The sequence below is a fragment of the Macaca fascicularis genome, chromosome 16 (assembly GCF_037993035.2).
Source record: "Macaca fascicularis isolate 582-1 chromosome 16, T2T-MFA8v1.1".
NCBI lineage: Eukaryota > Metazoa > Chordata > Mammalia > Primates > Cercopithecidae > Macaca > Macaca fascicularis.
In genome coordinates, this window is record NC_088390.1 from 66,326,493 (window position 1) to 66,339,146 (window position 12,654).

At 51.2% G+C, this 12,654-nt stretch overlaps 1 protein-coding gene across 5 annotated transcripts in view; it reads right to left on the reverse strand.

The window, feature by feature from the left end:
* Positions 1 to 12,654, reverse strand: part of MAP3K14 (mitogen-activated protein kinase kinase kinase 14) — a 54,061-nt gene that overhangs the window by 8,911 nt on the left and 32,496 nt on the right. For 4 of the 5 annotated variants that reach the window (XR_012425954.1, XM_005584512.5, XM_065531706.2 and 1 more), the window contains exons 6-9: positions 12,162 to 12,299; positions 2,378 to 2,507; positions 2,014 to 2,145; positions 1,392 to 1,496 (exon numbers count right to left, since the gene is read on the reverse strand). Coding sequence is in view for 3 of the 5 variants with exons in the window: in XM_005584512.5 (XP_005584569.3) it covers positions 1,392 to 1,496; positions 2,014 to 2,145; positions 2,378 to 2,507; positions 12,162 to 12,299 (505 nt within the window). In the remaining 2 variants the exon portion in view is untranslated. Of the gene's footprint in view, positions 1 to 1,391; positions 1,693 to 2,013; positions 2,146 to 2,377; positions 2,508 to 12,161; positions 12,300 to 12,654 lie in introns of all 5 variants that reach the window. The other variant, XR_012425955.1, reaches the window with a different exon arrangement.

Genomic DNA, 12,654 nt, shown 5'->3' on the forward strand with positions numbered 1-12,654 from the left:
ACCAGCCCGGGCAACATACTGAGACCCCATGTATAGCTACAAAAAATTAAAAAAATGAGCCAGACATGGTGGTGCATGCCTGTGGTCCCAGCTACTCATACTCAGGAAGCTGAGGCGGCAGGATCACTCGAGCCAAGGAGCTTGAGGCTGCAGTGAGCTATGAGTGAGCTATTGCACTCCAGCCTGGGTGACAGAGCAAGACTCTGTCTCTAAAAAATAAAAGTTAAAAAAAATTAGAAAAGATACATTTTTTTTTTTTGTAACAAGAAAAAGCCCACTAAAGTTATTTTAAAAGAGCTTAAGACAACATGGGTGGAGGTCAAGTGTCCACATTCAATTTACATGTTCAGAATTGTCAACACAGTCCTTCAACAACACACAATCATATACTTCCCAAAGATTCTTTTTCTGTTGGTCAGAATGAAATCATTTTATCCTTAATGCTATAAATGAAAAAAGCAGGGCACAAAATTGTGTTATAATGGCGCTAACTAGACACAGGAAAAACAACAGCCTGGAAGGAGTTATCTAAAATATTCATGATTCGGTCAGGCGCAGAGGCTCACGCCTGTAATCCCAGCACTTTGGGAGGCTGAGTGGGGCAGATCACCTGAGGTCTGGAGTTTGAGACTGGCCTGGCCAACATGGCAAAACCCCGTCTCTACTAAAAATACAAAAATTAGCTGGGCATGGTGGCAGGTGCCTATAATCCCAGCTACTCAGGAGGCTGAGGAAGGAGAATTGCTTGAACCCAGGAGGCGGAGGTTGTAGTGAGCCGAGATTGTGCCACTGCACTCCAGCCTGGGTGACAGAGTGAAACTCCGTCTTAACGAAAACAACAAAAAAATTTGTGATTCTCTCTCTGGGTAAGAGGAATGGTGAGAATTCTGTTCTCCACCTCTTTTATATGCTTAACTCTATACTTCACAGTGGGCATGGATTATTTCAATAATCAGAGGAGTTAAAGAAAGATATTTCACTGGCTTTAGAGACCAGGCCCCTTGGTCAGCCTGCCCACTGTGCTTCCAGCCAACTGTGCTCAGAGGCGCAGGAGAGCTGGGGTCACAGGCTGGCAGTGCGCTCCCCTAAAAAGGCCAGACAAGAGGCGGGGGGAGCCATGGGGCCTCCAAGGCAGAAGGCCTGGGACCTAGCGAGAGTCAACAGCCTTTCCCTCTCTTCCCTGTGTACAGGAGCATCAGCGATGAGCACCTGACATCCATGATCGCATTTCCGCCTAACAAAGAAACCCCGATAATCATCCAGACTGGGTGCGGGGCTTAAACACACAGGAGGACCTAAGTGTTCACATCTCAATTCCCATTCTGGAAAGCATGGAAGGCATTCGGCGAATGAATGCACTGGGGGGCACAGCAGTGGGTGGGGGGCCTTACCTGTGAGCAAGGACTTCCCCAGGCCATCAGGTTGAAGACACACAGCATGGCCAAAGTCGCAGAGGGCTGCATGGCTCCCATCGCTGGACAGGAGCACGTTGTCCGCTGCCAGGCCGCCCGGGGAGGAAGAGGAACAGGTGAGTCATGCCGGGTCCCAGCCCACCCTGGCTTGGTTTGGCCTGCCCTCCAGTGATGTAATTTTCTGGCTGACCCTACGTGGCAGCTGCTGCTTCTGATTAGTTTCATCAGTTGTGGAGGAAGGGAGGAGGGTATCAGTTCAGGCTAGAGGCAGACAGGATCTCTGAGGGCAAGGGGACAGGAGCAGGGTTTACTCTGGGGGAACGCTGCCACTCTGCTCGCCTGCCCCAACCCCGTACCAGGGGTCACCACTGGATGGGAGCTTGACCTTCGGTTCTCTGTTGCCACCATCTACCAGAAACTATAGTGCTTGGCTAAGGGGTTGGAGAACATCATTCCCCTTCCTACAGGCAGAGTCCTGTCAGCCTGACTCAGGGCCTGCTACTGGAGATGACCAGGCTAGCCCAGAACTGAGAGGAGATCAGGCAGGATGGTGTGAGAGAAGAGCCTGCTGGGGACCAGGGCCGTGGGGCCTGGGCCTTACCTTTGACGTCCCCATGCAGAATCCTTCGTGAGTGGAGGTATTCCAGCCCCTCCAGGGCCTGGCCCAGGTAGTAGAGGGCCCGGTCCTCTGGGAGACAGCCCTGCTCCTTGACCAGCTGGCCCAGGGAGCCACCTAGGAGAACAAAGGCCAGGCTATACCTGGGACTTGCTCGAGCCTCCATGCCAGCCAAGGGCAAGAGCACAGGGCAGGTGGTGGAAAGCAGGGTCATAGGGTCAAGAGGTTAAAGGTGGAAAGCAGGTCACTGGTCCAATGGATGGATCAGTGACCAAGGCCAACTTGGGCAAGACTCAGGAGGGAACCCTTGGCACTGAATTTGGAGAAAGAGTGGGACCTGGCTCCTTACCTTCCAGCAGCTCCATGAAGATGTTGACCCAAGGCCCTTCCCTCACAGCTCCATACAAAGGGACAATTCTGGGTGAGGTCAATCCTGCACATGCCATCAGTTCCTCCGCCCGAAATACTTCCAGCCGCACCTGCAAGGGCCCAGAGGCAGCTGTGAGACAGGAAGAGGGGACCAGAGCTGGGTCCCTGACATCCTGTCAGGACCCCGGTGCTCCACACACAGAGGCTGCTGTTTCCAGTGGCTATGCAGGGGCCCGGGGGGCCTGCTGGACCCTCAGAGCCTAAATATCCCGTGCCCTTGGTATCAGGAGCAACTTCCTGAACTTAATTAAAGTTCTGGAGTGCTGCCCATGTGCAAAAACAGCCGCATAAAAACTACATTCTGGGCCGGGCGCGGTGGCTCACGCCTGTAATCCCAGCACTTTGGGAGGCCAAGGCGGGTGGATCATGAGGTCAGGAGATCAACACCATCCTGGCTAACACGGCGAAACCCCGTCTCTACTAAAAAATACAAAAAAAAATGAGCCAGGCGAGGTGGCGGGCGCCTGTAGTCCCAGCTATTGGGAGGCTGAGGCAGGAGAATGGTGTGAACCCGGGAGGCGGAGCTTGCAGTGAGCTGAGATCACACCACTGCACTGCAGCCTGGGCGACAGAGCGAGACTCCATCTCAAAAAAAACAAAAACAAAAACAAAAAAACTACATTCCAGCCAGGCGCGGTGGCTCATGCCTGTAATCTCAGCACTTTGGGAGGCTGAGGCGGGTGGATCAAGGAGATCAAGGTCAGGAGATCAAGATCATCCTGGCCAAAACCCTGTCTCTACTAAAAATATAAAAGTTAGCTGGGCATGGTGGCATGAGGCTGTAATCCCAGCTACTCGGGAGGCTGAGGCAGGAGAATCGCTTGAACTCGGGAGTCAGAGGTTGCAATGAGCCGAGATCGCGCCACTGCACTCCAGTCTGGCGACAGAGTGAGACTCCATTTCAAAAAAAAAAAAAACAAAAACCACCCCCGCCCCCCAAAAAAATACCGAAACCCTACATTCCTCATCCAGGCTGCTGGCACGCTGTCCGCCCTCAAATCTGCCAAACACAGAACATTTTTTCCTCCAGCTAAATGGGCGATTTCTAGGATGTGGGTCCTTTTGCTAATCACCATCCATGTCTACTGTCAGAAGCCAGGCTTCTGACTTATCTGATGGTCAGGAACCAAGATTTGGACTCCATCGGGTGCATTTTGTTTTTCTTTTCTTTTTTTTTTGAGACAGAGTCTTGCTGGGTCGCCCAGGCTGGCATACAGTGACGTGATCTTGGTTCACTGCAACCTCCGCCTCCCAGGTTCAAGCGATTCTCCTGCCTCAGCCTCCCGAGTAGCTGGGACTACAGGTGTGTGCCACCATGCCCAGATACTTTTTGTATTTTTAGTAGAGACAGGGTTTCACCATGCTGGCCAGGCTGGTCTCAAACTCCTGACCTTGTGATTCACCCGCGTCGGCCTCCCAAAGTGTTAGGATTACAGGCGTGAGCCACCGCGCCCGGCCTCAACACTTTTCTTAACTCTTGTAATTATTTGTTTCTTTCCCAGAGGACTAAAACATCCACATAGACAGAGCAGTGTGCATTCTGTTTGCAGCTGTCTCCCAGCATCTGGGAACATAAGGAGGCTTCTGCGGAGGGGTTTGGCCAACTGCCGACTGGCAGGTCTGGGATCATCCACTCCTATCTAAAGGGACCAGCAACTTGGTGGGAGGAAATAGGCCTTGGATATAAACATTGTGGGCTTAGATCCTGGCTCAGCCTTTTAAAACAAGGCAGCAGACTTCCCATCCACGTGTTTCCATATGCAAACAGCAGGGACAGTGGTATCTGCTCCTGGGTAGAGCAAGGATTTGGAAGGATGGTAACCGACACCAGGCCTGGCAACCAGTGGGCACTCAGGAAGTGCTAGCTCCCCAATTCCTCCAGCTCACATCAGAGAAGCTGATACTTAGACCTTTTTTTTTGAGACAGAGTCTCGCTGTGTCGCCCAGGCTGGAGTGCAGCGGTGCAACCTCAGCTAATTACAACCTCTGCCTCCCGGGTTCAAGCAATTCTCCTGCCTCAGCCTCCCGAGTTGCTGGGAGTACAGGCACCTACCACTATGCCCAGCTAATTTTTCATATTTTTAGTAAAGACAGGGTTTCACCATGTTGGTCAGGCTGGTCTTAAACTCCTGACTTCAGGTGATCCACCCGCCTCGGCCTCCCAAAGGGCTGGGATTACAGGCGTGAGCCACTGTGCCCGGTCTCTTAGACCTTTTTTTTTTTTTTTTTTTTGAGATGGAGTCTCGCTCTGTCACCAGGCTGGAGTGCAGTGGAGTGATATCTCGGCTCACTGCAACCTCCGCCTCCTGGGTTCAAGGGATTCTCATGCCTCAGCCTCCCGAGTAGCTGGGACTATAGGCACGTGTCACCATACCCAGCTAATTTTTGTATTTTTAGTAGAGACAGGGTTTCACCATGTGGTCTTAAACTCCTGGCCTCATGATCCACCCGCCTCGGCCTCCAAAAGTGCTGAGATTACAGGCGTGAGCCACTGCGCCCGGCCTCTTAGACTTCTTAATAGACTTGCCCTCCTTCCCGGCTGCTGATGGTTCTCAAGTAAGCCTTGAGTGGCATCGCCAGGGGGCGCTGGCAGTAACAGAACCAGCTTGGAAGCGATCTCCACAGACTTGCTGACTTGGCAAACAGCTCTGACACTGGGGTTTTTGGACTTTTGCCTATCAGTGGAAAATATCACCCTTCTGGTTCCCTAATATCTGGTTTGATTAATCACCTCCCATGAACTTTGACTCTGCCAGTGTTTCCAGCTCTAAAAAGCCTCTGAACCTGAGTTGGAACTAATTCAACAACAGGACTTGTTAGCAAATGTCTTCAGCCTAACCAACCCCAAACTGAGCTTGAGGCACCCCAGGGCACTGCAGAGAACTCAGAAGGGTGCCAAATGGATATCTGACATTTGAGGGAAACGGCCACCACAACGTCTGCTGGACACCGCATGAACGACTTGCTCGAGACAGTTCAGCTTCAAAGTTCAGTCACACGACATTCCCTTTGATAATGTATTTCTATGAAGCTAGGTTTTTGGAGGTCACTGTGATTAAAAGTACTTCAAGAAGAAAATGTGGGAAATGAAGGTGGTGGTGTCCTCTCTGATTTCAAGGGTTGAGATGTGCAACAAGGCATACATCCCATTAATAATCTGGCTGTTTGGAAATGGAAGGACCCTTTTTCTTTCAACTTATGTGTCGCTTTTCAAATGGCTACTAAGTTGTTACGATAAAGACTTATTATTTGACCTCATTGCTTCATACACAGATCTGTTGGGTATTTGTTTTGGCCTGGGTTGCCCTGAAACAATGACTGAGATATTAACAGGGCTGTGATCCAAAAGAGTTGGGGAAACTTGGCTTTAACTTTGCAGAAATCTGTAAGTCCTCCTAGAGTGTCCCGTCCATGCTAAAAATATTTCCAGTCACCCAGACCAAAGAGGGTGGGAGGAGATGCTTCAAAACACAAGGTGCTTTAGAAGTCTGTGCCAGCGGAGAAAGCAGCCCAGCCTTCCAGGCCAAGCTGGCCGCCCGTGTGGCCACCCCTCCTCTCTGAACTTCCGTGTTCCTCATCCGTAAAATGAGGGGGCTGGACTGTGATGAGGATATTCATGAGAATTACGATCTAATGCCCACTTATCATTTCCCAAGCACTGGTAAAGCCCTTTCTAAGCATTAGTTATTCAGATCTTACAATAGCCTGTAAGCTGGTGGGATCATTATCCCCATTTTATAGATGAAGAAGCTGAAACCTGGGCAAATAATCTGCCCAAGGTCACTGTGTATAAGAGATCACAGCCTGGCTTTTGCTCGGGTAAGCCTGACTCCAGAGCTGCCAGCTACTCTGCCTCCTGAAGGCCTTTCCATGCTGAACTTTTTTTTTTTTTTTTTTTTTTTTTTGAGACAAGGTCTCCTCCCTCGGTTGGCCAGGCTGGAGTGCAGTGGCACAATCACAGCTCACTGCAGCCTCGACATTCTCGGGCTCAAGTGATCCTCCCATCTCAGCCTCCCAAGCAGCTGACACTATAGGCGCCATGCCCAGCTAATTTTTGTATTTTTTGTAGAGATGGCGTTTTGCCATATTGCCCAGGCTAGTCTTGAACTCCTAGGCTCAAGTGATTCTCCCACCTTGGCCTCGAACATGTTGAGATTACAGGTGTGAGCCACTGTGCCTGGCATCCATGCTAATGTTTTAAAATACATTCAGGAGCGAGCATCCCCAGGGGGAAGCACTGTCAGCAATGAGCCCACTGCCCAATCCAGAAGCCACTTCCCTCCACTCAATTGCCTGCACGCTGGACGCTGGGAATCACTTTTTCCTCCTTGAACTTTCCTCTTGTTTTCTTTGGTAATCTTTTTTTTTTTTTTTTTTTTAAGATGGAGTTTCGCTCTTGTTGCCCAGGTTGGAGTGCAATGGCGCGATCTTGGCTCACCGCAACCTCTGCCTCCTGGGTTCAAGTGATTCTCCTGCCTCAGCCTCCTGAGTAGCTGGGATTACAGGCACCTGCCACCACGCCTGGCTAATTTTTGTATTTGCAGTAGAGATGGGGTTTCTCCATGTTGGTGGCTGGTCTCAAACTCCTGACCTCAGGTGATCCAGCTGCCTTGGCCTCTCCAAGTGCTGGGATTATAGGCGTGAGCCACCATACCTGGCCTTCTTTGGTATTCTTTTTTTTTTTTTTTTTTTTTGAGATGGAGTCTCACTCTGTCGCCCAGGCTGGAGTGCAGTAGTGCAATCTCAGCTCACTGCAACCTCTGCCTCCCAGGTTCAAGCGATTCTCCTGCCTCGGCCTCCCGAGTAGCTGGGACTATAGACGCCCGCCACCACGCTCGGCTACTTTTTTAGTATTTTTAGTCGAGACAGGGTTTCACTGTGTTGGCCAGGATGGTCTCGATCTCCTGACCTCATGATCTGCCCGCCTCGGTCTCCCAAAGTGCTGGGATTACAGACGTGAGCCACCGTGCCCAGGCTCTTCTTTGGTATTCTTATCTGTTTTATAACATCAATAAAAAAAGGCATAAGAGCAATTCTATAAATTGTTTTGCAGATTCCAGGAGCGTAAACTGTGTGAAAGGGACTACCACAGTACTGTGCACAGATGTCCAATGAATATTAGAGGGTCCCGCCTTATTTTCTCAGCACCATCAAGATATTCTCCTCTGATCCTTGTGCTATTTTCCTTCTAAACACGTGTCCAGGACTGAAGGCTGCTCACCTTTACCCTAATATAAATGTCTATCCCCCATTACAACTCGGGTTCCTTCAGGTCAGGCCTGTGGATTTCACATCTGTCCCCAGCCCCTGCACAGTGTCTGGCACAGAGCAGGTGCTTGGTGACGGCTGGGTTGACTTGGCCAGGGTCACATTATCCCAGATCAGCGGCAGAGCCAAAGCGAAGCTCCCAGAACTTCACACTTGAGCCAGATGTCCTAAAAGGAGTGATTCTTAACCCTTTTTGGGCTACAGACCCCTTTGAGGATCTGGTAAATGATATGAATTATTCTTCAAAAATGTGTGATTGCCCATACATGCAACACACAAACACTTTTTTTTTTGAGACAGAGTCTTGCTCTGTCGCCCACACTGGAGTACAGTGGCATGATCTTGGATCACTGCAACCTCTGCCTCCCAGGTTCAAGCAATTCTCCTGCCTCAGCCTCCCGAGTAGTTAGGATTACAGGCATGTACCACCACATGCAGCTAATTTTTTATATTTTTGGTAGAGATGGGGTTTCACCATGTTGGCCAGGCTGGTCTCGAACTCCTGACCTCAAGTGATCTGCCCACCTTGGCCTTCCAAAGTGCTGGGATGACAGGCGTGAGCTACTGCATCTGACCGACAAACATTCTTTTGAATGAAGTTCCTAGAGTTCATGGATCCTATCAATCCACCACTGACTAGGATAAGAACTTCTACATGGCCGTTAAAAAGCTTAAGATGGTTGTATATGTGCCAATAAGGAAATCTGTTGTGATATATTATTGCATGACAAAAACATGGTACAGAATAATCACTAGAGTAGGATCCCATTTTTTGTGGGGTTGGGGGACAGGGTCTCACTCTGTTGTCCAGGCTGGAGTGCAGTGGCATGATCTTGGCTCACTGCAGCCTCTACTTCCTGGGCTCAAGTGATCCTCTCACCTCAGTTGCCCAAGTAGGTGGGACCACAGGTGTATGCCACCATGCCTGGCTATTTTTTTTTGTAGAGACAGGGTCTCTACAAAGAAATGCCAGAATTGTAGGCATGATCCCACACTGGCTGATCTATTTTTTTTTTTTTTTTTGAGGTGGAGTCTCACTCTGTCGCCAGGCTGGAGTACAGTGGCACAATCTCGGCTCACTGCAAGCTCCGCCTCCTGGGTTCATGCCATTCTCCTGCCTCAGCCTCCGAAGTAGCTGGGACTACAGGCACCCGCCACCACGCCCGGCTAATTTTTGTATTTGTAGTAGAGACGGGGTTTCACTATGTCGGCCAGAATGGTCTCGATCTCCTGACCTCGTGATCCGCCCCCCTTGGCCTCCCAAAGTGCTGGCTGGGATTACAGGCATGAGCCATAGGCCCGGCCTAATCTTACTTTTTTTTGAGACAGAGTCTCACTCTGTCACCTAGGCTGGAGTGTTGTGGTATGATCTTGGCTCACTGCAACCTCCGCCTTCCTGGTTCAAGCAATTCTCTGCCTCAGCCTCTCGAATAGCTGGGATTACAGGTGCCTGCCACCATGCCCAGCTAGTATTTGTATTTTTAGTAGAGACGGGGTTTCACCATCTTGGCCAGAGGCTGGTCTTGAACTCCTGACCCCGTGATCCACCTGCCTCAGCCTCCCAAAGTGCTGGGATTACAGGTGTGAGCCACCGTGCTTGGCCCTGATCTTACTTTTAATTGCAAACAAATATAGGCTCATTATAAAAGAATTCAAATGATACCAAAAAAAGCAAAAGTCCCCTTTTCCCAGTCCTATTCTCAGAGGTAAATGCCCTTTGGCAGAAATCTTTTCAGACTTTTAAAATTTCTTTTTTATTTCTATTTTTAACTTTTTGGTAGACATGTGATCTTGCTATGTTGCCCAGGCTGGTCTCCAACTCCTGGCCTCAAGCAGTCCTCCCACCTCAGCCTCCCAAAGTACTGGGATTACAAGCATGAGCCACTGTACCCAGCATGGACTTTTTATGTGTGTATAAACAAGTAGTTGTTTCTTCTATTAAAATGGGATCCTGGTGGGGCAAAGTGGCTCACACCTATAATCCCAGCACTTTGGGAGGCTGCCCGGGAGTTTGAGTCCAGCCTGGGCAACACAGTGAGATCCTGTTTCTACAAAAAATAAAAAATTAGCTGGGTGTGGTGGTGCGTGCCTGAAGTCCCAGCTACTTGGGAAGCTGAGGCAGCAGGGTTGTTTGGGTCTGCAGGGCTGAGGCTGCAGTGAGCTGTGATCATGCCACTGCAAACCAGCCTGGACAACAGAGCAAGATCCTGTCTCAAAAAAAAAAAAAAAAAAAAAGATCAAACAAAAACCTTAAAAAAAAAAACTGCATCAAACTCTGGACCCATGGCCAATCAGCATCCAGATCAGGATGTTCTAGAAGGAGGACGAAGGGAGTGCTGGCACCACCACGTGACACCTCACATACTGGATTCTCCCCAAGAAGCATTGTGGGGGCACAGACTTATTCTGACCTGGTGTGCGGCCTGACCTCTGATGCTGGGCCCATCCCCTCATCAGAGAACTGTTTCTCCTGCTCTTCCAGCTGAAAACCCTAAAGGACACCACTGCCTTGACAGAAAGGAGGGGCTGTCTGCCCAACCAATGGCAGCTGTGCGGGCTGCCAAAGAGTCATCCCCACTGTATTCTCCGGGGTGGGAAGGAAGTGGTTCTGTGAGTGGCCAGCTCTGGTGGGCTTGAGCTGCAGCTCTGGTGCTGAGAAGTCCACATCTTGTGCTTGGAGCTTTTCCAACTGCCTTGCAGTGGATGGGAGGGGCGAAACATGGAGTATTTATCCTCTTCCACTATATTAGGGTTGTTTACCTTGTTGCCTGGGAAGACTCTGAGGCCCTCAGCAGGGGAACAGCTGAGAAGCCCAGTGACTAAGCTCCCAGCGCTGGGTGCGCGTCTCTTCACACTCTCACACTCTCCTCCCACCACCTCTCAGAAGGGACAGCTGAGCCTTCTCCGGTAGCCTGGAGAGGGGAACTGCAGCTGAGCAGGTCAGGCATGTGGCCTTGGCCTCCAAGTGGAAGACGATGATCCACATTGGCAAGAACTCGGCAAGAACTCAGCACGCACTCAGCACGTGCTGCCAGTCGGGGGTGGTGAGAGCAGAGTTTTCGTATTTGACACAGTGTGTCTCAAGTTTGGGGTGGTACCTGCAGATAGTTCCCTCACCCGTCTCACCATCCAGCCCAAGGACACACCAGGGAAGCTGGGTTCATTCACATCCCAGTTGTCTCCTCTCCCGTTAAGGCCACAGGCACCCCAGACGGTGGTGGCGGTGTCTGCTCTGAATGGGGCCAGTGTGTGCCGGGCTTTTGTGCTCTGGCTACAGTGAGCATTTCCTGTGTCAGGTTGGTGCTCCAAGAGTTTTGGACTTTGGAGCACTTCAGATTTTGGGTTTTCAGATTGCAGATGCTCTACCTGTATTTGTTGCTTTCCTTTTGGAGATTGGAGCGTCTCTGACATAAGCCACTTGAAACAAGGTCTCTCTCTGAGCTTACTTCACCCTGCCCAAAGGGCCAAGGGGATGGTCCACAGAAACGCGCCTTAGGTCCTGGTGCTGGCTTTGAGGCTGAGAGCTTTGACTGGCGACAAGGTGGCTTCCAATCAAGGTGATCCAAGAGTCAGGAGTGGGGGAAAGGTTGGTGACGGGGAGAAGGACTGACACCCGTGAGGCCTGTAGGTCTGCAGCCGCCACTGATGCTCCCTCTGGGCCCGGACAGTGTAATCTGACAGGAGGAGGCCTCAGCTCCAGGCCCAGCATGCCACACCGTCCTCTCTGCTCTCCACTTCTAACACCAGTGAGATGAAGGGGTGGGAGAGGTGATTCCTGTCTTCTGTCTCTACTCAAAACTCTAGGACAACAAGTCTATCTTCTTTCCTCTTCTTCCTGAAGAGTGGCTGAAAGCCGAACTCTCAGGTCAGACAGACCTGGTCTGAATCAGGGCTCTGCCACCAGGCCATTGACTTCCTGTCTTGCCAAGCTTGATTTCCCCACCAAGTCTGTCTTGTAGGACTGCGGCACACCTGGCCAACAGGGCAGAGCTCCGACTCCCACTGAGACTGGCCTCCTGCTGGAAGCGCCTGACAGGTGGAGACTACTGCTTTCCCCATCATCTGGCCCAGGTTGGGGGCGGCCCCCTATGTGGTTCAGGGGTTTTACCTCAGTGTGAATTTCATGACGCTCCAACCATCTTCCATGTTGGGACTTGCCCCTCAGGGCCCTGGCTATATTGAGACACCGAGGCCGCGTGTGTCCTCTCACACTGCCTCTCACATACACACATGCCAAAGGCAGCAGCCAGGCCAGGACACGTGACAGGCTGCTCCCTTCCAGTTCCAGCCGACCTCAGGTGGCCAGTGACAGCCAAGTTCTGTTCACAAGTCAGACCCACAGTCACCCTGCGACTGTCCTTGACAGAAAGCAGAGGGAACACACCAGGCCCCCTTCCTGGCTTCCCTCTTCACTCAGCCCCTGAGCCCTGGCATACCTTTTTGACAGCGCACTGGAAGCCAGTCTGCTTGTCCTCCATCCTGTGCACCTCTCCGAAGGAGCCTCTGCCCAGGCGGGGCTGGTGTGTGGCCCAGTGGACTTCTTCTCGGTACTCATAATCCACTGGCTTGAGTTTCTGGGGTTGGCAGGAGAGAGAGGCCAGTTTTAGTGGCCAGGGCAGCAGAGGGCTACAGGGCTACAATGAGGAAGGCCCTCCAGCTAGTGACCTTGCCAGGGCTGCTGAGCTGAGCCCTCACAACCAGGCAGCCCTGGGGCGAAGACGGGGATCTGGGCTGGGCAGCCCCAGAGAGGGGGTAGAGGAATGAGGTGAAGGCGAGGGAGGGGTTCATGGGTTGCAGCCACTGATCCTTGTGATGAAAAACATCCCAGACTTGTGATGGTGAAACAGAAACAGAACTGCCAATCACCTTGACAATGAAAAAACAAAACTCAGGAGCTAGGTGGAGGGAAGGGAGGAACAGTGAAGAGGG